Below are 25,277 nucleotides of genomic sequence, written 5' to 3' on the forward strand. Positions count from 1 at the left end.
TACATTAAAAAAGGACAGGTATAACACAACTGGTTACAGATAAAAGCTCCTTCTGGTCTACAAACTCTCAGCAGCACCCATTAACTTCTCACACTTTTCCATAAAATTCTGCTCCTGTTGGCACTGGTTAATAATCGTACACAGATCACTGATGTGCAGAGTTTTATGCTGTGGGTCATGATCACCAATAACTGGGTTGTTGAGTCTGGCCAACTCATTTCACAACTTGGTTCTCATTTGTTCCAGTTTTGTACCCCATTATTACCCACTATGAGGGAGATCTGGCAGGAGTCGGTTTATTGAACTGGTTGCTAAGAAATACACAAAATTGGTGCAAAGTGACTGAGCAATTTATTCACCAACCTGACAAAGCCACAACAACGAGCCGACATCTAACTGCATTAACACCAATGCAACAGTGCAAAGTATTGCATTTTTTATCATAAGACCTGTGATTCTTAACCAGTAGTTTGAGTGTACTCATTAATGACTGGTAGAAGATGCACAGGAGCTTTGACATGATAGTAAATTATATTTTGCTTCAATATGTATATATTAAAAATAGCACACTTGCACAAGTTTTCATCAACTTTTTCCAATATAAATTCGTATGTCCATATTTATAATGGAAACTACCAATGTAAACTTGTCACACTGTAATTACACCCTCCCACCAGTAGAAGTGCTGGAGCACCACCACTGGCAGGAGGCCCCGTCCGTCTTCTCTGTAAAACATCCCACGGCACTATTCTGAACAAGAGCAGGGGAGTTCTACCCAGTGTCCTGAGCCAATATTTATTACTGAACCAACATAAGTAAAAAAGATTATCCGCTCATTATCACATTGCTGTTTGTGGGATCTTGCTGTGTGCAAATTAGCTGCTGCGTTTCCTACATTACAACAGTGACTATACTTCAAAAATACTTCATTGGTTGTAAAGTGTTTTGGGACATCCTGAGGTGGTGAACGGTCTTTGTAACAAGATGCAGTTATTCCAACACTCAATATTTGTTTTAAATGCAGAGCATTTAGTGGAATTCTGCTTTAATTGTGTTTTTCGCAAATCAGCAGAAAGGTCCCTCTCCTCGAAAGATCAGCAAAGCGCAGGGCAGCAGATGGGTCTTTCTGCACGGGGTTTGGTGTTCCGGACGAACACGAAATACTGTTGCACCGAGTATATCCGGAAGCGGCGGTGCGGGAGGGCGCGAGAAGCCGCGAAACGAACGGTCTCGGCGCTCGGAGCGAAACTGGAGGCGGTTCAGGTGAGCGCTCGGAGCCCGCCCGCCCCGGGGAATAAAACCAGGCCCGCCCGCCCGCCCGCCCCGGGGAATAAAACCAGGCCCGCCCGCCCGCCCACCCCGGGGAATAAAACCAGGCCCGCCCGCCCGCCCCGGGGAATAAAACCAGGCCCGCCCGCCCGCCCCGGGGAATAAAACCAGGCCCGCCCGCCCGCCCCGGGGAATAAAACCAGGCCCGCCCGCCCAGCTGCCCCAACAGATACGAAGCGGGGCGGCCCCGGGGCGGGCGGCGGCTTTAACCCAGGGAGTGGGGTCCGGGTCCAAGAGATTTATTCACATCCACCACACGGGAATTGGATAAATACTTGAAAGGAAAAATTCACAGGGCTACAGGGAAAGAGCAGGGGGGAGGGGGGCAGCACAGGCACGATAGGCCGAATGGCCTCCTCCTGTTGCTCAGGTTGAGGTGTCAACAGTTTGGAAATTCACTAAAGTTTAACCTCTGCCCAAAGGTTAGGGGCCTGAGCCGACCAGTGGGATATTTAAGGGTACGGGGAGCGAGGGGGAGAGTGGGATTAGACTGGGTGGGATATTAAAGGGTACGGGGAGTGAGGGGAGAGTGGGATTAGACTGGGTGGGATATTAAAGGGTACGGGGAGTGAGGGGAGAGTGGGATTAGACTGGGTGGGATATTAAAGGGTACGGGGAGTGAGGAGGAGAGTGGGATTAGACTGGGTGGGATATTAAAGGGTACGGGGAGTGAGGGGAGAGTGGGATTAGACTGGGTGGGATATTAAAGGGTACGGGGAGTGAGGGGGAGAGTGGGATTAGACTGGGTGGGATATTAAAGGGTACGGGGAGTGAGGGGGAGAGTGGGATTAGACTGGGTGGGATATTAAAGGGTACGGGGAGCGAGGGGGAGAGTGGGATTAGACTGGGTGGGATATTAAAGGGTACGGGGAGTGAGGGGAGAGTGGGATTAGACTGGGTGGGATATTAAAGGGTACGGGGAGTGAGGGGAGAGTGGGATTAGACTGGGTGGGATATTAAAGGGTACGGGGAGTGAGGAGGAGAGTGGGATTAGACTGGGTGGGATATTAAAGGGTACGGGGAGTGAGGGGAGAGTGGGATTAGACTGGGTGGGATATTAAAGGGTACGGGGAGTGAGGGGGAGAGTGGGATTAGACTGGGTGGGATATTAAAGGGTACGGGGAGTGAGGGGGAGAGTGGGATTAGACTGGGTGGGATATTAAAGGGTACGGGGAGCGAGGGGGAGAGTGGGATTAGACTGGGTGGGATATTAAAGGGTACGGGGAGTGAGGGGAGAGTGGGATTAGACTGGGTGGGATATTAAAGGGTACGGGGAGTGAGGGGAGAGTGGGATTAGACTGGGTGGGATATTAAAGGGTACGGGGAGTGAGGAGGAGAGTGGGATTAGACTGGGTGGGATATTAAAGGGTACGGGGAGTGAGGGGAGAGTGGGATTAGACTGGGTGGGATATTAAAGGGTACGGGGAGTGAGGGGAGAGTGGGATTAGACTGGGTGGGATATTAAAGGGTACGGGGAGTGAGGGGAGAGTGGGATTAGACTGGGTGGGATATTAAAGGGTACGGGGAGCGAGGGGGAGAGTGGGATTAGACTCGGTGGGATATTAAAGGGTACGGGGAGTGAGGGGGAGGGTGGGATTAGACTGGGTGGGATATTAAAGGGTACGGGGAGTGAGGGGGAGAGTGGGATTAGACTGGGTGGGATATTAAAGGGTACGGGGAGTGAGGGGGAGAGTGGGATTAGACTGGGTGGGATATTAAAGGGTATGGGGAGTGAGGGGAGAGTGGGATTAGACTGGGTGGGATATTAAAGGGTACGGGGAGCGAGGGGGAGAGTGGGATTAGACTGGGTGGGATATTAAAGGGTACGGGGAGTGAGGGGGAGAGTGGGATTAGACTGGGTGGGATATTAAAGGGTACGGGGAGCGAGGGGGAGAGTGGGATTAGACTGGGTGGGATATTATAGGGTACGGGGAGCGAGGGGGAGAGTGGGATTAGACTGGGTGGGATATTATAGGGTACGGGGAGTGAGGGGGAGAGTGGGATTAGACTGGGTGGGATATTAAAGGGTACGGGGAGTGAGGGGGAGAGTGGGATGAGACTGGGTGGGATATTAAAGGGTACGGGGAGTGAGTGGGATGAGACTGGGTGGGATATTAAAGGGTACGGGGAGTGAGGGGGAGAGTGGGATTAGACTGGGTGGGATATTAAAGGGTACGGGGAGTGAGCGGGAGAGTGGGATTAGACTGGGTGGGATATTAAAGGGTACGGGGAGTGAGCGGGAGAGTGGGATTAGACTGGGTGGGATATTAAAGGGTACGGGGAGTGAGGGGGAGAGTGGGATTAGACTGGGTGGGATATTAAAGGGTACGGGGAGTGAGGGGGAGAGTGGGATTAGACTGGGTGGGATATTAAAGGGTACGGGGAGTGAGGGGGAGAGTGAGATTAGACTGGGTGGGATATTAAAGGGTACGGGGAGTGAGGGGGAGAGTGGGATTAGACTGGGTGGGATATTAAAGGGTACGGGGAGTGAGGGGGAGAGTGGGATTAGACTGGGTGGGATATTAAAGGGTATGGGGAGTGAGGGGGAGAGTGGGATTAGACTGGGTGGGATATTAAAGGGTACGGGGAGTGAGGGGGAGAGTGGGATTAGACTGGGTGGGATATTAAAGGGTACGGGGAGTGAGGGGGAGAGTGGGATTAGACTGGGTGGGATATTAAAGGGTACGGGGAGTGAGGGGGAGAGTGGGATTAGACTGGGTGGGATATTAAAGGGTACGGGGAGTGAGGGGGAGAGTGGGATTAGACTGGGTGGGATATTAAAGGGTACGGGGAGCGAGCGGGAGGGTGGGATTAGACTGGGTGGGATATTAAAGGGTACGGGGAGCGAGCGGGAGAGTGGGATTAGACTGGGTGGGATATTAAAGGGTACGGGGAGTGAGGGGGAGAGTGGGATGAGACTGGGTGGGATATTAAAGGGTACGGGGAGTGAGGGGGAGAGTGGGATTAGACTGGGTGGGATATTAAAGGGTACGGGGAGTGAGGGGGAGAGTGGGATGAGACTGGGTGGGATATTAAAGGGTACGGGGAGTGAGGGGGAGAGTGGGATTAGACTGGGTGGGATATTAAAGGGTACGGGGAGTGAGGGGGAGAGTGGGATGAGACTGGGTGGGATATTAAAGGGTACGGGGAGCGAGGGGGGAGAGTGGGATTAGACTGGGTGGGATATTAAAGGGTACGGGGAGCGAGGGGGAGAGTGGGATTAGACTGGGTGGGATATTAAAGGGTGCGGGGAGTGAGGGGGAGAGTGGGATGAGACTGGGTGGGAGATTAAAGGGTACGGGGAGTGAGGGGGAAGAGTGGGATTAGACTGGGTGGGATATTAAAGGGTACGGGGAGCGAGGGGGAGAGTGGGATTAGACTGGGTGGGATATTAAAGGGTACGGGGAGTGAGGGGGAGAGTGGGATTAGACTGGGTGGGATATTAAAGGGTACGGGGAGTGAGGGGGAGAGTGGGATTAGACTGGGTGGCTGGTGAGAAAAACACCAGCACGGGCTTGATGAGCTGAATGGCCTGTTTCTGTGCTAGAACGTGTTATGATTCTATAGTGTGTGATAGCGTGCCTTTAAGAGGACATAGAATAGTTATTATGGTCTCTTACAATCTCAAAATCAAAGACCCAGTGAATAGCGAGCACTATTCCTATCTTATTCTAACCCCTTACCTTTCCAGACTGGTAGATATTCTTCAGCTGATTTAGGATTGGGAAGGTCGTCTGTTTAAGCTGCTCTCTCACCTTATTTAAGTATGAATTTTGAAGTTGGAAATGTGGTTTTCATCTCACTAGATCACAAGTACAGTGACTTGCTGAGTTCTCAAGGCTTCCACTGTAAAACGAGCATTTAGCATAAGTAGATTCAGTCAGCTCTATTGCTGGGCATCGTTCCAAGTACTGAGTGTTCGAGAACGGAGCTCCGTGGGTTGTACAATCCAGTGCCTCTGCTATACTCTGATGTGGAGATGCCGGTGATGGACTGGGGTTGACAATTGTAAACAATTTTACAACACCAAGTTATAGTCCAGCAATTTTATTTTAAATTCACAAGCTTTCGGAGGCTACCTCCTTCCTCAGGTGAACGATAGCAGCTTACCCTGGCTCTGCTTTGAAATCTTTGTGCTCCAACTCAACCCATTAAGTCACGGAGTGTGGACCAAAGTCATTAGGCACAGGAACCTCGTAGAAACCTTAATCGCAGCAACTCCTGTGCAGAGCATTCGATTATGTCAATATTTGGATCGGCTCCGTTGCCAGCGGTTACCCCTCTCCCTCCACACAACGGAGAGCGAGTTTGCTGCGGGTATGGAGAGCAGACCTACACCGGTCATCCCAGTTTTTTTACCCAGTTACTTTCTGACATCGCGAGGCTGTGGCCTAAAGGAAATGCGGTCTTGGAGCCTGAATTGCAGGAGGCGACCATAATCACTGCGGCTGGTATGCACCATTCAGTTGTGAGTAGCCCAGCTCACTGTGGGGTTTCACTGCTGAGTCCCCAGTGTGATGGGGAGTCACATCTCTCCACCCGACTGTTTACAATCCCAGCTTTAGCATCACATCAACACTACGACAGGTGTGAAAAAACCCTACGTAGAGTTAGAGCCAAAAGCAGCAGGGTAATGCATGAAATCCGCATTATGCAAAGAATCCAGACCCCAGTAATTATTGTTCTGGTATCAGGCAGTTTGGGGGAATTCACTGTATTTAGTAGTGTTGTTTTCCTCATTAGTTAACAATAAAAAAAGACAAGACGTGCATTTACATAGCATCTTTCATGACCTCAGGACGCCTCAAGTGCTTTACAGCCAATGAAGTACTTTTGAAGTGTAGTCACTATTGTAATGTAGGAAACACAGCAGCCAATTTGTGCACAGCAAGATCCCACAAACAGCAATGAGATAATGGCCAAATCATCTGTTTTGGCGATGTTGGTTGAGGGTTAAATATTGGCCAGGACACTGGGGAGAACTCCCCTGCTCTTCTTTGAATAGTGCTGTAGGATCTTTTACGTCCACCTGAGAGGGCAGACAGGGCCTAGGTTTAATGCCTCATCCGAAAGACGGCACCTTCAACCGTGCAGCACTGAAGTGTCAGTCTGGATTATGTGCTCAAGTCTCTGGAGTGGGATTTGAACTCAGAGGCGAGAATGCTATCACTGAGCCAAGGCTGACACCTAGATACCCTTACAGTGTGACGACTAGCACTGTTCACATTACTCCAGAAAGGGTCTAACCAGTGCCGTACACAATATCATCTGTTTCGGTTTAAATCCTACGGCCCTGCTCAGGAACACATAAATTATTCATGGTCAATAAAATATGGTGTCTGATTTTCTACATGAAATTGTTGATCTGTCGGCTTAAGAGAGTGAATAATTCACTGGTGTGCTGTCAGAATTGTGCAGTGCAGCATTTGCATCCGTGGGTTTGTACTGCAACGGAGGAGGTGACTGATATTGCAATATGTTTCTTTTAGCAGTTTTAAGTAAACTTTGGAACGAACAAAAATGGATCAGAGTCGTTCGAGAGAGAATTTGAGGAGCAGGAGTGAACGAAGGTCGAGAAGTAAAGACAAAAAAAAAGAGGAAAAGAGAAAAAGGAAGAGCAGCAGCAGCAGCAGATCAGCTTCACGCAAACGTACCCACAGCTCCGATCCTGTTCAGAGCAAGTCTGAGGGAAACTCGCCAAAGAATAAAGTCAAAAGGAAACGTAATTCGTCATCTTCATCTTCATCCTCCAGCTCCTCCTCTTCCTCATCAGGGGATGAAAGGAAGTATAAAAAAAGGAGTCACAGTTCAAAGAAAAAGAAAGACAAGGACAGAAAGGGAAAGAAAAAAACTAAAAAGGCGAAAAAGAAACTCAAGAAAATGAAGAAGAAAATGAAGATAAAGAGCGAGGCTCCCGTGGATGTGAGGATTCCAAGTGGGGGAGTAGCTGGACCTTCGGAGGAGCTGAGCGAGTGCCCAGAGGACACGGGAATAGGTAACGTTGACGCTTACTGAAGCTTCTGGGGCTCAGTCTCTTGTTTGTCCACATATCCGCTCCATCACCAAGACCGCCTACTTCCACCTCATAACATCGCCCATCTCTGCCCTGCCTCGTTCCATGCCGTTGTTACCTCTAGATTCGACTATTCCATTGGTCTCCTGGCCGTCCTCCCATCTTCTACTCTCCATAAACTTGAGCTCATCCAAAACTCTGCTACACGTATCCTAACTCGCACCAAGTCCCGTTAACCCTTCACCCCTGTGCTCACTGACCTACATTGGCTCCCAGTCCGGCAATGCTTCAAATTTAAAATGCTCAGCCTTGTTTTCAAATCCCTCCATAGCCTCGCCCCTCCCTATCTCTGTAACCTCCTCCAACCCCTACAACCCCCCGAGATCTCTGCGCTCCTCCAATTCTTGCCTCGTGCATCCTCAATTTTAATCGCTCCATCGTTGGTGGCCGTGCCTTCAGCTGTCTAGGCCCTAAGCCTCTGCTTCTCTACTCTCTCTCCTCCTTTAAGATGCTCCTTAAAACCTACCTCTTTGACCAAGCTTTTCGTCACCTGTCCTAATATTTCCTTACGTGGCTTTTGTCAAATTTTGGCTGATAACGCTCCTGTGAAGTGCCTTGCGACGTTTTATTTAAAAGTGAATTAGTTTTCAGCAATAATGTGTTCAGGTGCAGACTGTGGCTGATTGAACCTGGGTCTGTCTGAGGTGAACACGTCCCTCTTGGATTCTGTTCTACGTTTAACCCAGGTTTCATTTCCCCGCAGTTGGCAGGCTGCAGTGGGCTAGGGTGGACTTTAGAAAATAGAATCAGAATCTGGCAGCTTGTTCCAATTCTATGGGCTTTCTGGCCTGACAATGATGGTAAAATCTCCCTAATCCCTCACATTTTCAATACTCAGAATTTTTATCAGGCTGTTGCTGAATCTCATCGAAACTCAGCAGCCCTCAATGTAACGCACCAAACTCCCCAGTGGTGATAACGAATTGCAGCTTCCGCACGTGTGTAAGATCACCAACTCTCAACAGACACAAGTTCGAACAGTTCTGGGCTGGGCTCCCAGATCGAGAGGGCTGCATAACAATTCCGACTGAGGGGGGGTAAAAACTGACAGGAAAATTCTCCGAATCCCACAGCCAGCGTCGGAGAAATTCGTTGCACAGAATGTCGAGTCTCCTCGTGCTGGCGGAGGAAGGATGGAGGCAGGAGGTGCAATACTAGGAACATAAAGCATACGGTGACTATAACAAGGCGAATCAGTAGTGTAGTGTTACTGAACTAGTAATCCAGAGAACGTGAGGTCAAATCCCATCAAGGCTGTTTGAGAATTTAAATTCAGATTTTTTAAAAAGCTGGAAATAAAAAGCTGGTATCAGTAAAAGTGACCACGAAACTGTTGGATTGTTGTAAAAACCCAACTGGATCACTAATGTCCTTTAGCGAAGGAAACCTGCCGTCCTTACCCGGTCTGGCCCTACTCCAGTCCCACACCAATGTAATAAACTGTTAACTGCCCTCTGAAGTGGCCTAGTAAGCCCCCTCAGATGTATCAAACCTCTACTGGATCTAGAAGGCGGCCCACCACCACCGTCTCAGGGTCTAGGGACGTGCAATACATGCCGGCCTTGCCAGCGACGCCCGCATCCCAAGAGCAAATAGAAGAAAATTTGTAAAAACAAAACAGTAATAAAGAAATATTTTTATTGCCAGTAACTTGGCCTTTGTCACCTCCCTCTCTGTTTTCAAAAATCTCCAAACCCTTTCCCGCCTGCTCAGAGTTCACTGTTTCTCCTCTTTCATGTAAAGTACCTCCACATCACCCTCCGCACGAGAAGTGCTGCAGAAATGTAAGTTGTTATAATTTATATTTTATTGTCTTCCTTTAAAGTAGGGAATGTGAAAGGGGCAGCAGATTCCGCATGTGCCTTGCTACACCATGCGCGCGCCTCGTTATAATACACACTAACTTTTCAGTCATTACAGACGAACAGAAAGCTCGAATTCAGGCCATGCGACCAATGACGAGAGAGGAGTGGGACGCCAGGCAGAGCATCATTCGAAGAGTAGTGGATCCGGAGACTGGCAGAACAAGGTACGGTAATTGGATTAACCCAGTGCAGGACAAGGTACGGTAATTGGATTAACCCAGTGCAGAACAAGGTACGGTAATTGGATTAACCCAGTGCAGAACAAGGTACGGTAATTGGATTAACCCAGTGCAGAACAAGGTAAGGTTACTGGATTAACCCAGTGCAGGACAAGGTAAAGTTATTGGATTAACCCGGTGCAGGACAAGGTAAAGTTATTGGATTAACCCTGTGCAGGACAAGGTAAGGTTACTGGATTAACCCAGTGCAGAACAAGGTAAGGTTACTGGATTAACCCAGTGCAGGACAAGGTAAAGTTATTGGATTAACCCAGTGCAGGACAAGGTAAAGTTATTGGATTAACCCAGTGCAGGACAAGGCAAGGTCTTTCGGGTGAGACGTTAAACCGAAGCCCGTCTGCTCTCTCAGGTGGATACAAAAGATCCCAAGGCACTATTCAAAGTGCAGGGGAGTTTCCCCGGTGTCCTGGCCATCATTTATCCCTCAACCACCATGTAAAACAGCTGATATGGTCATTTATCTCATTGCTGTTTGTGGGATCTTGCTGTCTGTAAATTGGCTGCCACGTTTCCTACATTGCAACAGTGACTACACTTCAAAAAGTAATTCATTGGCTGTGAAGCACTTTGGGATATCCTGAGGTCCTGAAAGGTGCTATATAAATGCAAGTTTGTTCTTTCTTCTTTATAAAGTTCCACAGACATTCATAATATGCAATTTACAGAATTTGCTTTTAACTTACTGTAAATGATTTGATAATGTACCTACAGCAATGACATGATTACAGTATAATTGTTGTGAGATCAATGTTTCACTGAGGCTGCGGAATGCTCATGAAACCTGCAATTTAAAATTATATACACCACACGTAGATTATATAGAATAACAGTATGTTAAAAGAAGTGACATAATAATGAGGTTTGGATCATATTTGTAATCTGCTCAGATCGTCGATGTAGTTAGACTTTACTGAACCCCTTGGATGATGTTAGTTGGGGCCGCTGTTTAACGGAGGCTGATTAAGTGAACTTCTGTTTTTGTTGCGTGGGAATTCAGGATATTTACCTGTGTTTTGGGGATCGTATTCCAGGATCCTGCCCTTTTTTTCCCTCGAAGACCACAAATCATCAGCTTGAGTGTGGAAACCTGGCCGAGTGTGAGATTTCGTGGAATGTGGTACAAACAACCCGCCCGCTTAAAATGTTCAGGGACTCCATGTGATACAAGAAAATAAGTTTTTACCCTCAACCCCGCCTGCACCCTCCAAAAAAGCAAAGGGCAGTAGATGGAACATCCAAGGACAGCAAAATTAGTAATGATTTCTGTAAGAACAGAGTGCTTCCACTTGGTGGCAGTGTGTACCACACCACCGATCGTTTGGAGTGAATCCTAACCCAGTAATCTAACCAAGGGCTCAGATAGGATCAGAGCTTCACTCCCCAGCAGATCAATTTATAGAATTCTGGTTTTTGATTGTGTTCTGGGATTTACCTGCAGTTTCTAGGAGATTTGAGTATCTCAGGATTCTGGTGAACGAATTTCAAAGAAGGGAGATTGTTATCACAATTAGAAAACTTTTTCAAAGAGCCGGCACAGACACAATGGGCTGAATGGTCTCCTTCTGTGCTGTAAGATGCTTCCCATGGAGAACAGTGTGAGGATTCGCCGGCTGATTGACAGGCTGCGACATGACACTCCTTCCATGGCCGTAACCATCTTTATATCAGCCCGTAGTGGGGTTAGTCCTGTCCGGGGTAACGGTTTTCTGGGCTTCAACAACCCAAACGATGAGGGGGGGGGAGCCGGGCCGCGCCCCAGGGCCGTCCGGAGCTCCGGTCTCCGCGCCCCGGGGCCGTCTGGAGCTCCGGTCTCCGCGCCCCGGGGCCGTCCGGAGCTCCGGTCTCCGCGCCCCGGGGCCGTCCGGAGCTCCGGTCTCCGCGCCCCGGGGCCGTCCGGAGCTCCGGTCTCCGCGCCCCGGGGCCGTCCGGAGCTCCGGTCTCCGCACCCCGGGGCCGTCCGGAGCTCCGGTCTCCGCGCCCCGGGGCTGTCTCCGGAGCTGTCTGGAGCGAGGGTTCGAATCCTGCACCCTCTGACTCTGAGGTGGGAAATGCTGCCACCGAGCCCAAGGAGTTACTCATTTGTGACATCAGTACGATAATCTTACAACAAAATTAGTAAATTACGCAGGATAAACATCCCAAACATAGCGGCTTGATTCAGTTGAAGTATTTGTCGTGTTACCGTTTATATGTTTGATCTTTCCTCACTATTGCTACTTCTGTTGTGGTATTTTGAAACATCACAGTGAACTAGGAATATAACAGCAAGGGAGAAGTCATTGTTGCTCATAAAGCATCATGTGACACTCCTGTATGGGACATAAATCCACAAGAATGAAGCTCGATTGATCCGGGTACAGCAGCTGGAAACACATGTAATCAGATCTTAATCACGATTCACAGAGTAAACGGTTTTCCTTTTAAAAGCTTGAGAACAATGGTAATCTTTCTGATTTTATTACTTTTAGATAAAAAGGATAAAAATGACCAAAACGAGTTAACTTGCACTTTAAATGACTGTTCGCAGGATTATTAAAGGTGACGGTGAAGTTCTGGAAGAAATCGTTAGCCAAGAGAGACACAAAGAAATAAATAAGGTAAAAAACCCACCGATAAGCTTGAATTGTACCAAGTAACAGAATCATAGAACGGTTACAGCACAGAAGGAGGCCATTCGGCCCATCGAGCCCGTGCCGGCTCTTTGTAAGAGCAATCCAGTTAGTCTCATTCCCCCGCTCTTTCCCCGAAGCCCTGCAAATTTCTTCTCTTCAAGTATTTATCCAATTCCTTTTTGAAAGCCATGATTGAATCTGTTTCCTCCGCCCTTTCAGGCAGCGCATTCCAGATCATAACTACTCGCTGCGTAAAAATGTTTTTCCTCATATTGCCTTTGGTTCTTTTGCCAATCAACTTAAATCTGGGTCCTTTGGTTCTTGATCCTTCCGCCAATAGGAACAATTTCTCTTTATTTACTTTATCTAAACCCTTCATAATTTTGAACAGTTCTATCAAATCTCCTCGCAACCTTCTCTGCTCTGAGGAGAACAATCCCAACTTCTCCAGTCTATCCACATAGCTGAAGACCCTCATCCCTGGAACCATTCTAGTAAATCTTTTCTGCACCCTCTCTAAGGCCTTCACATCCTTCCCAAAGTGTGTCGCCCAGAACTGGACACAATACTCCAGCTGTGGCCGAACCAGTGTTTTATAAAGGTTCATCATAACTTCCTTGCTTTTATACTAGATTGTGAATAACGATTGTACAGACAATGCCCAAAGAGATACAATAGATATTGTGGTAACACCGTGTTTAGGGTATTAGAGAATCCTCAGATCTCTCGAAGAGGCTGAAGGTTTTATAAGAGAATCTCATCTCCTTATTTTCTGAAGTCACGGACAAATTGATAAAGCTGTTAAAAGAAAGTGCATATGGGATTCTGAGTCTTATAAATAGAGGCATCAAGTACAAAAGCAAAGAGGTAATATAAACCTGTAAAAATCATTGGTTGGGCTGCAGTTGGAATACTAGGTCCAGTTTTAAGTTCCTACATTAGGAACGATGTCAAAGTCATGGAGAGTGTGCAGATTATCAGGGATGAGAGGCAAGAGAAACTGGGCTCCCTTCATTAGAACGGAGAAGGTTAAGAGGAGATCTGATAGATGGATTCAAAATTATTAAGTGTTTTGACAAAGTAAATAGGGAAAAACTATTTCTACTGGTCTATGACAATAACCAGACGGCATGAATTTAGGATCACCACAAGAACGGTAGGAGTAGATAGAATTTTTTATGCAGGTTATTAAGGCATGGAATGTCTGAGCAGAAACAGTGGGAGAAGCAGAATCCGTAACAGCTTTTTAAAAGGGAAGCTCTTTCAAAGCACCAGCCTCCTAGACTGTAAAGTTCTATGAAAAGGGAAGTGGGTAAAAAGAAGTTTCAAAGGATATGGGAACGGAAGTAAACGGATAGAGAACCAGGACAGGTGCAGTTACCAAACTACCATCGTGGCAGTAAAGTTCTACCCACAAATTTCTGATAAAATTCACCCTCAGATGAAGCCCTCTCCTTTCAGTTTAAAGATGTGGTTTTCCCATATACACGGAGACTTGCGTGTGTGTATATTTAGGGGTCTGTATGAATGTGTATATATAGGGGTCTGTATGAATGTGTATATTTAGGGGTCTGTATGAATGTGTATATATAGGGATGTATGGTTATAGAGTCATAGAGTTATACAGCACGGATAGAGGCCCTTCGGCCCATCGTGTCCGCGCCGGCCAAAAATGTTTGTGTATGTATATGTAGGTGTGTATGTAGGGGTGTATGGTTATGTTGTGTATGTATATGTAGGGGTGTATGGTTATGTTTGTGTATGTATATGTAGGTGTGTATATATTTTTTTTATTCGTTCACGGGATGTGGGCGTCGCTGGCAAGGCCGGCATTTATTGCCCATCCCTAATTGCCCTCGAGAAGGTGGTGGAGAGCCGCCTTCTTGAACCGCTGCAGTCCGTGTGGTGAAGGTTCTCGCACAGTGCTGTTAGGAAGGGAGTTCCAGGATTTTGACCCAGCGACAATGAAGGAACGGCGATATATTTCCAAGTCGGGATGGTGTGTGACTTGGAGGGGAACGTGCAGGTGGTGTTGTTCCCATGCGCCTGCTGCTCTTGTCCTTCTAGGTGGTAGAGGTCGCGGGTTTGGGAGGTGCTGTCGAAGAAGCCTTGGCGAGTTGCTGCAGTGCATCCTGTAGATGGTGCACACTGCAGCCACAGTGCGCCGGTGGTGAAGGGAGTGAATGTTTAGGGTGGTGGGCTGCTTTATCTTGGATGGTGTCGAGCTTCTTGAGTGTTGTGGAGCTGCACTCATCCAGGCAAGTGGAGAGTATTCCATCACACTCCTGACTTGTGCCTTGTAGATGGTGGAAAGACTTTGGGGAGTCAGGAGGTGAGTCACTCGCCGCAGAATACCCAGCCTCTGACCTGCTCTCGTAGCCACAGTATTTATATGGCTGGTCCAGTTAAGTTTCTGGTCAATGGTGACCCCCAGGATGTTGATGGTGGGGGATTCGGCGATGGTAATGCCGTTGAATGTCAAGGGGAGGTGGTTAGACTCTCTCTTGTTGGAGATGGTCATTGCCTGGCACTTATCTGGCGCGAATGTTACTTGCCACTTATGAGCCCAAGCCTGGATGTTGTCCAGGCTTGGGCTCATGCAGGCTCGGACTGGAAGAAATCGTTAGCCAAGAGAGACCTGCCTGCATGCAGGTCTTGCTGCATGCAGGCTCGGACTGCTTCATTATCTGAGGGGTTGCGAATGGAACTGAACACCGTGCAGTCATCAGCGAACATCCCCATTTCTGACCTTATGATGGAGGGAAGGTCATTGATGAAGCAGCTGAAGATGGTTGGGCTGAGGACACTGCCCTGAGGAACTCCTGCAGCAATGCCCTGGGGCTGAGATGATTGGCCTCCAACAACCACTACCATCTTCCTTTGTGCTAGGTATGACTCCAGCCACTGGAGAGTTTTCCCCGATTCCCATTGACTTCAATTTTACTCAGGCTCCTTGGTGCCACACTCGGTCAAATGCTGCCTTGATGTCAAGGGCAGTCACTCTCACGTCACCTCTGGAATTCAGCTCTTTTGTCCATGTTTGGACCAAGGCTGTAATGAGGTCTGGAGCCGAGTGGTCCTGGCGGAACCCAAACTGAGCATCGGTGAGCAGGTTATTGGTGAGTAAGTGCCGCTTGATAGCACTGTCGACGACACCTTCCATCACTTTGCTGATGATTGAGAGTAGACTGATGGGGCGGTAATTGGCCGGATTGGATTTGTCCTGCGTTTTGTGGACAGGACATACCTGGGCAATTTTCCACATTGTCGGGTAGATGCCAGTGTTGTAGCTGTACTGGAACAGCTTGGATAGAGGTGCAGCTAGTTCTGGAGCTGGGGTGTATGGTTATGTTGTGTATGTATATGTAGGTGTGTATATAGGTGTGTATGGGTATGTTTATAAAGGGTGTGTATGTAAGTATAGGGGTGTATGGGTATGTCTGTGTAGGTGTGTATATAGGGGTGTATGGGTATGTTTGTGTATGTATATGTAGGTGTGTATATAGGGGTGTATGGGTATGTATAAGAAAGACTTGCATTTATATAGTGTCTTTCATGACCTCAGGATGTCCCAAAGTGCTTTGCAACCAATGAAGTACTTTTGATGTGTAGTCACTGTGTGTGTGTGTGTGTAAAGAGGTGTTTGTGTGTATGGGTATGTATGTGTATATGTAATAGGTGTGCATGTTTGTATAGGGGTATGTATAGGAGCGTGTGTATCTACTTCGAGGGAGTGGATAGGATAGTAGAGGGTTCAAGAGACACGGCTGAAATCTTCCAGTAGAATCTCACTGGGATTCTAGAAGAATAACATCAGTTTTCTCTTAAAATCGTCTGAAGTTATTTTTTTTAAACTTGTCAAATCCAGCTTTTTCTTGGGCCCAGTTGTTGAGGTTAAAAGTCACCAGGCCCTCGGTCTGTAGTTGATTAGATTGTGTGAGGTACTTTACTCGTGGTCCTAATTATAATGTGTTGGTTTTGTAGCACGCGACTGTGGGCGACGGATTCACTTTCCAGGTGAGAATGGGCCTCAATCAAAGGTGACAGTGCCCCGTACGGGAGGTGAAAGTCTTTGCGAACACTGGAGTTTTCAACTCGACTACGTGCTGTGGTTTAGAATTTTTTTTGAGGATGACACTTCATTAGCTTTTAATAAATTGTGTGGCAGTTGCAATTTGTTTGTGTTGCAAAAATAATGCAAGTTTCAGCTTCCTAATGACTCGGTAATCAGTCACTGAGATTGGTTGTGCTGATTGTTCAGTTTTATGGTGAATTACAGACCATTAGTGAATCAAACAAATGAGACTGCTTTACGTAAACCCAATGGATGCAGTTTTTTCTCCCCAGGTGTTGCACGGTAATTACTTGTGAAGTGATTAAAAGAGGAAAAATGGAGATTTCATGGTTGCTTTAGCAGTTAATTCCAAAGCCCCGAACAACACATGGAAAGTAAGTCTTGTCAAATCGTCAGTGTGTGGGGAAAGGGAGAAGATCTGGTGACTGTTCCTGGGTTAGTACAGGGCCCAGATCAGTGTTGTCTATTAGACAGCACCGACTAGACAAAGGCGTTTTTTAAATTCATTATCAGGATGTGGGCGACGCTGGCAAGGTCGGCATTTATTGCCCATCCCTAATACGGCTGAGGGGCTCACTAGGCCACTTCAGAGAGCAGTTAGAGTCAACCACGTTGGTGTGGGACTGGAGTCACAAATAGGCCCAGACCGGGTAAGGACGGCAGGTTTTCTTCCCTAAAAGGACATTAGTGAACCAGTTGGGTTTTTATGACGAGATTTTCATTTCTAGATTTTTTTTTATATATAAACTGAATTAAAATTCTCAAACTGCCATTGTGAGATTTGAACTCTCATTCTCTGGATTACTAGTCCAGTAACACAACCACTGCACTATAATACCCTCCATGCACCACTTTAGCCACATGCACTAATTTCAGTGGAAAATGCCTTGCATTCACTTGCACAATACAGTAAACGTACTTCACGTGTATATTAACTTAAACATCTGCTACCATTCAGTAACCAAGGAGGTAAAACACTCAATGATCAAAAATCACTCACACACTCTGCTTTACATCTTTCCATTTTACCAATAAATGCACAAAAAGGTTAAAGTTCACATGCATATGCCATGCGAATACGAGTATTGAGATCAGTGTCCATTACTCGTTTTTATTTACTAATCAGAAATCCCATTAGCCACATGTGGCTGGTCGCTGACGTATTGGGACAACACTGGTCTAGATCATCCTGCAGTCCTAGCAGGTGATCAATATTGATGCATTAATATATATTAAAATTTCAAAAGGAAACACAGCAGGATCTGTTAACTATTGTTAAATCCGACACTACATTTATCTCAGTGGACCTGGAATGGAACACAGAACCACTGGGCCAGCCCATAACAAGCCCCCCCACGAAAACCTGCCACTTACCCATAACCACCCCCCTCCCCCAAACCAGCTACTTAAGCAACATTTTCTCCTGCACCTGTTCGTTATCACTCACATATCGCAGACCCTGGAGAGTTTGGTTCTCTGCCAATCTGTCCAGACTGTTATCCCCTAACATTATAATACAAAGTGGCTGCAATGCTTCTGACAGACTACCTTTCCCACACAATCCTATAATTACCAGTCCGGTCTGTACTGCACTAGTTTATATCTCATTGAGAAGTGGGGGGTGGGGGAATTAATTTCAGTGTTCACAACCATTTGTCAAGTTCAGTTGATTTTAATTAAAAACAGGTCTACAAAATCAATTAGTGTTAATTTTATCGCTTTATTTTTAGAACATTCTCATTTTTAAACAATTTAAATGAATTCCTTCTTTCATTAAATTTATCGTGTAAAGTGCAAGAGGAGTAAAGATTATACAGAACATGGGAAATTTGGAAGAATTTCCAACACTTGTGGGGAGGGGGGGAATAGAAGAGACTGGGGGATCCAGTAACATGTGTTCTCTCCTGAAAAAAAATAAAATTTAATTCAAAAGAAAGTGGGTTGCCCTTTTAAAGAAAATAAGAATCACAGGCCTCTGCCTAAATTGCTACTGAACAATACGCTAATAGGTTGGATAGTAACCTAGGAGGGGGTAGGGAAAGCTTTCTAATATCTCTTCCCCATGGGGAAGGGCACAGCATCACTTTGCCTCAGTGGGTAGCACTCTTGCCTCTGACTCAGAAGGTCATGGGTTCAAGCCCATAATCCAGAGACCTGAGCCCATAATCCAGGCTAACACGGAAGTTACAGTCACCACCTAATGTCAGTTCCAGCCATAAAATTAGACATGCCAAAATTTCTTCCCAAAAGAATGGTTATTGAACCAGCTTTGACTTTTTACAGTGGACTAAAATAGTCAGCAGTTTACTCTGTCAACTGTTAACCTCCCCCCCTTCCATTACAATCATGTTTGACTTAAGAAACAGCATGTTGAAATCAAGTCGTCCCACATTTAGCGCACTGCTGCTTAAACCCCCATTACCTACACTGACCCTTTCTGAGAATTTGTTGGTCATTTTAATCAGAAGTAATGAATAAAATACAAAGGAAAGTAATGCTGTCCCATTTTCATTTAATCCATATAACGTACAATTATGCACAAAAGCACACCCAGGCATTATAACAATGTTCTACAACAGCCAGAAGAAGAAGTTTGTGCAAGTGTGGAGTTTTACATACAAATGAACAGATCTCCAAACACCTCTCTCTCTACATACTTACACAACTAAAATCTAAGGAATGGAGACTCAGGGGCAGCAGATTAAATCTAATACAGTATTTAGTTCATTTGGGGTGTGCAGCTATTTAACTGGTCTAGCAAATTGTACACATTTTTCAGTTGCAATATTTAACTTGTGTCCATATGTAACATTTCTATAAATAAAATATAACAAAACACTTCTGAATAAAAAAATTACTGTCAAAGTTATCAATATATCCATGGAATTTGCACAGAACAGAGTACATGTGAGGCTTCAGCAGCTAATGCTTAAATGCAGCAGGTTGTCTTACCTTAAATCAGCAAGACGACCAAGTGTTCACACGCTTGTGAATGGTATGGCTGGATTTATTAGTGACCCTTTGGTGAGTCGTAAAGAGCGCTACAAACTTGCACCATTGTTCGGCAGTCATGCATCGTTTATACTCGGGAGCTATCGATCAGTACAATAAACTCATTCCTATTTCTTTAACAATGCTGCATACAGCTTGGCAACATTCTGCTTATTTGCAGAGTGTAAATAAAACAAGCTGAGGTAAAATAAATACTTATAAACTTCGTATGGCTAAATCCAGTTTACAAGCAAGTGCTGGATTATCCCTCAGCATCGATTACAACTTTACAGGGCCTTAAATCAAAATTACAGTACAATAAATAGCAAGGGACTAGGCTTTGTGATTTAGAATTAATTCAGAAAATCTTGTGGAAAAATATACTTAATTCTCAGTGCAGCAGTACAAATTATATTAAGAATCAGTATCCATTTACATAATGGCATTGTGTAAGAGCACAGAAATGCAAAGATGAAAGCAAGACCTTCAGTGGTGCCAAATGCTGCTGCCCTCCTTGTATTGCTGATCAGGCAGTACAAGTGTCAGACATGTACCTAGTGTGTCTAATGGTAGAGACCGGGATGTGCAACTCTGATGGTTCACACCAAGGCCACATACACCACTTCTGATAGACACAATACAGGCTCAAGCCAGACTTTTGAATCTTGTTCCTATTTGTTAGGAGCCTACACAGGATGCAAGTGACAGTGATGCCACTTGGTCAGTCGCTGACTTGTAGGGGAGGGAGGGGAGGAAGTAAACTCTGTTCGTGATCTCTCCTTAGATATTTCTCCATCTGAGGGTGGAATATAAACACAAGATGGTATTTGGCACTTAACTATTTTAAGTTATGCCACAACTAGCAACCCCTGCACTTATTTCACAAAAATACAAAGTGGAACCTGCTGTTTTGTAATGGCTTAACTTATTTCAATCTTTGGGACAAATGGAATTTTGCAGCTTCATAACAAGGATCTAATAGCTTCAGAATGAAAAGATCTGCATCTCAAATTATAAGGGGAAACAAACCCATTTCAACAAGTTCTGTCGGTAAGCAAAGGCAGGTAGTATCCAATGCAAACTGTTGGTGCAGTGCAGAGACCATTCAAAAGGGCACCTCTTGGAAGCTTTGGATTGCCATGCCTATCACAGTGGGTTGTAAACTTCTGAATGCAATCAGGTTCATATTCTTAACTCAAGAAGATGCCTTTCCCCCTTCTCTCCCTGCCCCAGTAGAAGGAAGGGAATTAATGCTTTAACCTGGGGTCACCAAAAGGTCACAGACTCATTCCAGTACACCCACTACATTGATTGTCAATGCCATGATTACCGATTTTGAATAGTGGTTATATTGCACTTGTGCAATGACAGTTAAATTATTCTTGGTCCATAAAATAACTTTATATATAATGTTCAAAACAAAATTCTATGTTTTAAATATTAATAAAATCTGAAGGATTTGTCACCTCCAGCAGTTATCTACACAAATAAATACCTCTCACCTTATTTAGACCTACATTTACATATCTTTTGCTTTACACTATCTACACACAATATTTGTTACAGAACATTTCCAACATCCCCCTGCAGGGTGTATCGGTTACCTGGTTTCACTTTCTTGTGTGCTTGGGCTTGGGATTTAAAAGGCCAAAAATCATCTCAGTTCCACGTGCTTTTAACAATTTAATCATTCACGTTGATCTAGTTTGTGACCCTGTGCTTAATATTAAACAGTCAAATAAATGGACATGCCTTTCAGTGACAGGAAAGTGTAATGAATAGTAATTAGATTGAAACTGTTAAGGTTGAGTTAAGTGGGTTTATGTGCAGTTATAGTGAATGGGAACAGTAAAGTGTTGCAGTACAGAATGGTGGGAACATGTCCCACACACAACCCTGCTCCTCCCACGAGCAGAGGGAGGAGAGTTCCCTTTAAGCTCACTCATCTACCTCCTGAAGGTTGGTTTCAAAGGAGCATTGGCAGAGACTGAGAGCAGAGTGCCGAGAGGGCAGCCTCAAGCTATAGGTGGTGAGAGGTGCAAGGATACCATTGAAAGGGGAAAGAGGGAGACGAACCTTAAAAAGAGGGAAACTAGTATCAGTAGTAGATTATCAAAAAGCTACTCAGTGACCAGGCTTTGCAAATCGGAAATTTACTCACTAAAACACATCCTTTGGAAAAATTCCATTCACTGCCATTACCTGCCATTGACAACTGAGAAACAGGATCCATTTTCGTTGTGAGAAATGTTGAGGTTAGTTACTTTTTCTTTCTTAATGATGCCCAACTGTGAGTCAGTTGATTTCAAGGACTCGAGGGTTGTGAGATCCATGGCTTTCAGTTCCCCCTTCCTCCAAAAACAATGTAGCCACTAAATTATGACTACTGAAATGAACCAACTGACCCTAACCACTCAAACTTTTGTTACTATTGGAAGCACTTGGGTTTGACTTGCTTTCAAAACTTGATCTCAATGAACTGCTTCTGCCAACTGTCTCAATACCTGCAGCAATGTGGAATTCAGTTGTTACTGATTAAAAAAAGAAACAATTTTATATACGTGTATGGCGCACTGTCCACAATGGCTGGCATAGCTAGTCAGTTCTGTAATAAAATCGAAGCATTAGTTATGCACCTGTATTTCAAGGGAAGGAGTAAAATAAAGTGTCAATGTGAACATGCAGAAACGTCTTATTTAATAAACAGTAAATCTAACTATCTATAAAACAGACAGAAGCTAAAAGTAACTGCCGATTTAGCATATTTGTTCAACAGGGAAATTCCTTCTGCGTTGACACTTTCTTTAAAACTACCACCTTCTGGCACTGTAGTTACAAGATTAACACCCACTTGGTTCTCTACTTGCAAGACTGTTGCTCTCGACCTTCTGGGATGGTGCACACTTGACTAACTGCCTGGCTAATGACCATCGTTTAACCTGAAGCCCAACACTTGTTCTTTCATTGCATCTTTTCTCCCTTCTGCTGCCCTCTGCCTTCTCATGCAAGTGGGAACTACAGTCTGTGCATTCAAGTTAGAATCACAGAATCTCAGTGTAAGTGAAATGAAAATTCAACCGACAGCACATCTCTCTAAATGAAGCAACGTCTTCAAAAGAATTACAGAAACTGACCATCACAGAAATACAAACTTTGAATTTCATTTATCTAGCTTTTGGCATGAGATCTCATTTATAATTAACCTTTGATTACTCAGTTAAAATGGATGCTGTCCCTTCCGATGGTATTATTGGTGAGTTTCTTATGAGGGAGGCAAAGGACCAAGTTCTTTCTAAGCACGGCTTATCTTTTCACTTGGACGGTTCCAGATGATTTGGCATGCTGCCTTGGCTGAATCCTGACGCGATTACAATCTACACACAAGAGGATTATTCTGACATTGATGTTAAATAATGATCATGCACTACTAAGGATGGTGTAGTGACATGAGATGGTAACAGACTTCCAATCTAAAGTTAATCAGTGCAAAAACTGAGGTTTTACAGTGTCGAGTTACTAAAGCTAAACTGCATGAAAAATAACAGCTAATTTTATGTCAATTTCCTGCTGAATTTCAAGAGACTTTTGGAAAACGTGTGGTCAGTAACAGAAATCCAGTGAATTAAAAGGTACCAGAAGTTACTGTGGAAAGGAGGCAAGGTATTTACAATTGTCATTGCCAAAACCTGAATAGAAAAGATGCAGAATTAAGCAGGTTCTAAAAGTCTGAGCTACATCTCTACAACTAAGTTAAAGGTTAACTTTTGAACTAGTGTTCCACAAATGCAACACTGCATTATTAAGGCCTGCAGTTCACACAAAACACAATGAGCTCACGTCTTCAGTATCTTTTTGTTAGCACCATGGTACCCATTAACCCGCAGTGCTTGCTTCAATCCTTACTTCACTAGCAGATTTCTCATTTGCCGTGTCAGCCCATTTCCCTGAAGCCGACTTGCAACTCCTTCCAGTGTCTTGCCCCTTCAGTTAAACGCCAGATTCCAGTTTCGGCACGCCTGCTGTGCGGCCCCAGCACCCTGCAGTGATGCTCATGCTCCTCTGGCTGCGCTCCTTGTCTCGATCTCGCTCACCTTCAGACTGGCTGTGTGTCCTCTCAGACTTGGGGGCTGTGGATGCCGTTTGCTGGTTGGAGATGGTGCGCAGCAGATGGTTTCGTTTCCTCAGGAAGTCCGTCTGCCCAGGTAACCCAAAGCTCCCCTTTCGGAGCACCATTCTGGAATTACTTTTAGCGGGGCGTGATCGATGGTTGTACTCCAGCTGGGATAGATGTGTTGCATATCCATCTGCCAAAAACTAGAGCAGCACAACACAACTATCAACAAGAAGTGGATTTGGTTGGGTCATAAGAAAATATATTAATGCTCATTAAATGGCCATAGACCAGAAATTTCCACCTCTTTAAAAAAAAGGAATGTTATATAAAAGAAAGAAAAAAAACTTTGCATTTCTATAGCGCCTTTCATGGCCTCAGGGCATCCCAAAGTGCTTTACAGTCGACAAAGTACTTTCTGAAGTGTAGTCACTGTTGTAATGTAGGAAATGCGGCCAATTTGCCCACAGCAAGGTCTCACAAACAGCAATGAGAGAAATGACCAGATAATCTGTTTGTGATGTTGGTTTGAGGGACAAATATTGGCCAGGACACCAGGGAGAACTCCCCTGCTCTTCTTCGAATAGTGCCATCGGATCTTTTACGTCCACCTTAGAGGGCAGACAGGGCCTCGGTTTAATGTGTCATCCAAAGACAGAACCTCTGACAGTGCAGCACAGCACTCCCTCAGTACAGCACCGGGAATGTCAGCCTGGATTATGCGATGGGAAAAAATAAAAAAAACCTACAGCACTTGGCTCAGTGGGTGGCACTCTCGCTTCTGAGTCAGAAGGTCGTGGGTTCGAGCCCCACACCACAGGTTTGAGCACATAATCCAGGCTGACACTCCCAGTGCGGTACTGAGGGAATGCTGCACTCTCAGAGGTGCCGTCTTTTGGATGAGACGTTAAACTCAGGCCCCCTCAGGTGGATCTCATGGCATTGTTTGAAGAAGAGCAGGGGAGGTCTGGAAAACATTCCTCCCTCAATCAATACCACCAACAAAATCTCAGGTCAACAGGACAGCAATCTCGTCGCTATTTGTGGGAGCAGTCTATACATAAACCTGATTGAGTTTTTTGATGAGGTAACAGAGAGGGTCGATGAGGGCAATGCAGGCGATGTGGTGTATATGGACTTTCAAAAGACATTTGATAAAGTGCCGTATGGTAGGCTTATCATCAAGATTGCGGCCCATGGAATAAAAGGGGCAGTAGCAACATTGATACAAAATTGGCTAAGTGACAGGAAACTGAGAGTAGTGGTGAATGGTTGTTTTTCGGACTGGAGGGAGGTGTACAGTGGTGTTCCCCAGGGGTCAGTGCTGGGACCACAGCTTTTTCTTGATATATATTAATAACTTGGACTTGGGTGTACAGGGCACAATTTAAAAATTTGCAGATGACACAAAACTTGGAAGTGTAGTAAACAGTGAGGAGGATAGTGATAGACTTCAAGAGGATATAGGCAGGCTGGTGGCATGGATGGATACGTGGCAGATGAAAAATGCGAAGTAGTACATTTTAGGAGGAAGAACAAGGAGAGGCAATATAAACTAGAGGGTACAATCCTAAAAGGGGTACAGGAACAGAGAGATCTGGGAGTGTATATGCACAAATCGTGGCAGGGCAGGTTGAGAAAGCAGTTAAAAAAGCATACAGGATCTTGGGCTTTATAGAATAATAGAAAGGTTACAGCACAGAAGGAGGCCATTCAGCCCATCGAGTCCGCGCCGGCTCTATGCACGAGCAATACAGCTAGTCCCACTCCCCCGTCCTATCCCCGTAGGCCTGCACATTTTTTTCATTTCAAGTACTTATCCAGTTCCCTTTTGAAGGCCATGATTGAATCTGCCTCCACCACCCTCTCAGGCAGTGCATTCCAGATCCTAACCACTCGCTGTGTAAAAAAGTTTTTCCTCATGTCACCTTTGGTTCTTTAGCCAATCACCTTAAATCTTTGTCCTCTGGTCCTTGACCCTT

General features: G+C 45.5%; 2 protein-coding genes across 7 annotated transcripts in view; one reads left to right on the forward strand and one right to left on the reverse strand.

Annotated features, from left to right (window-relative positions):
* Positions 1 to 1,153: 1,153 nt before the first annotated feature.
* Positions 1,154 to 17,893, forward strand: arl6ip4 (ADP-ribosylation factor-like 6 interacting protein 4). 3 transcript variants are annotated; one of them, XM_068006213.1, is made up of 5 exons: positions 1,154 to 1,263; positions 6,819 to 7,324; positions 9,323 to 9,431; positions 12,034 to 12,103; positions 16,103 to 17,893. In XM_068006213.1, the coding sequence occupies exons 2-5, from the start codon at positions 6,850 to 6,852 to the stop codon at positions 16,160 to 16,162; spliced, it is 714 nt and encodes a 237-aa protein (XP_067862314.1). In that variant the 5' UTR covers positions 1,154 to 1,263; positions 6,819 to 6,849; the 3' UTR covers positions 16,163 to 17,893. The 3 variants fall into 3 exon arrangements, with proteins under 3 accessions (XP_067862314.1, XP_067862312.1, XP_067862313.1); XM_068006211.1 differs by having other exon boundaries at positions 1,155 to 1,263; positions 9,314 to 9,431; XM_068006212.1 differs by having other exon boundaries at positions 1,159 to 1,263; positions 6,822 to 7,324; positions 9,314 to 9,431.
* Positions 17,894 to 18,688: 795 nt separating this feature from the next.
* The window catches only part of LOC137342290 (membrane-associated phosphatidylinositol transfer protein 2), a 354,330-nt gene continuing 347,741 nt past the window's right edge, over positions 18,689 to 25,277 (reverse strand). For all 4 annotated transcript variants that reach the window (XM_068006206.1, XM_068006204.1, XM_068006207.1 and 1 more), the window contains one exon: positions 18,689 to 23,498. In XM_068006206.1, coding sequence (XP_067862307.1) covers positions 23,172 to 23,498 — 327 coding nt within the window. In that variant the 3' untranslated portion in view covers positions 18,689 to 23,171. The remainder of the gene's footprint in view (positions 23,499 to 25,277) is intronic.

This window comes from Heptranchias perlo, chromosome 25 (genome assembly GCF_035084215.1).
Source record: "Heptranchias perlo isolate sHepPer1 chromosome 25, sHepPer1.hap1, whole genome shotgun sequence".
NCBI lineage: Eukaryota > Metazoa > Chordata > Chondrichthyes > Hexanchiformes > Hexanchidae > Heptranchias > Heptranchias perlo.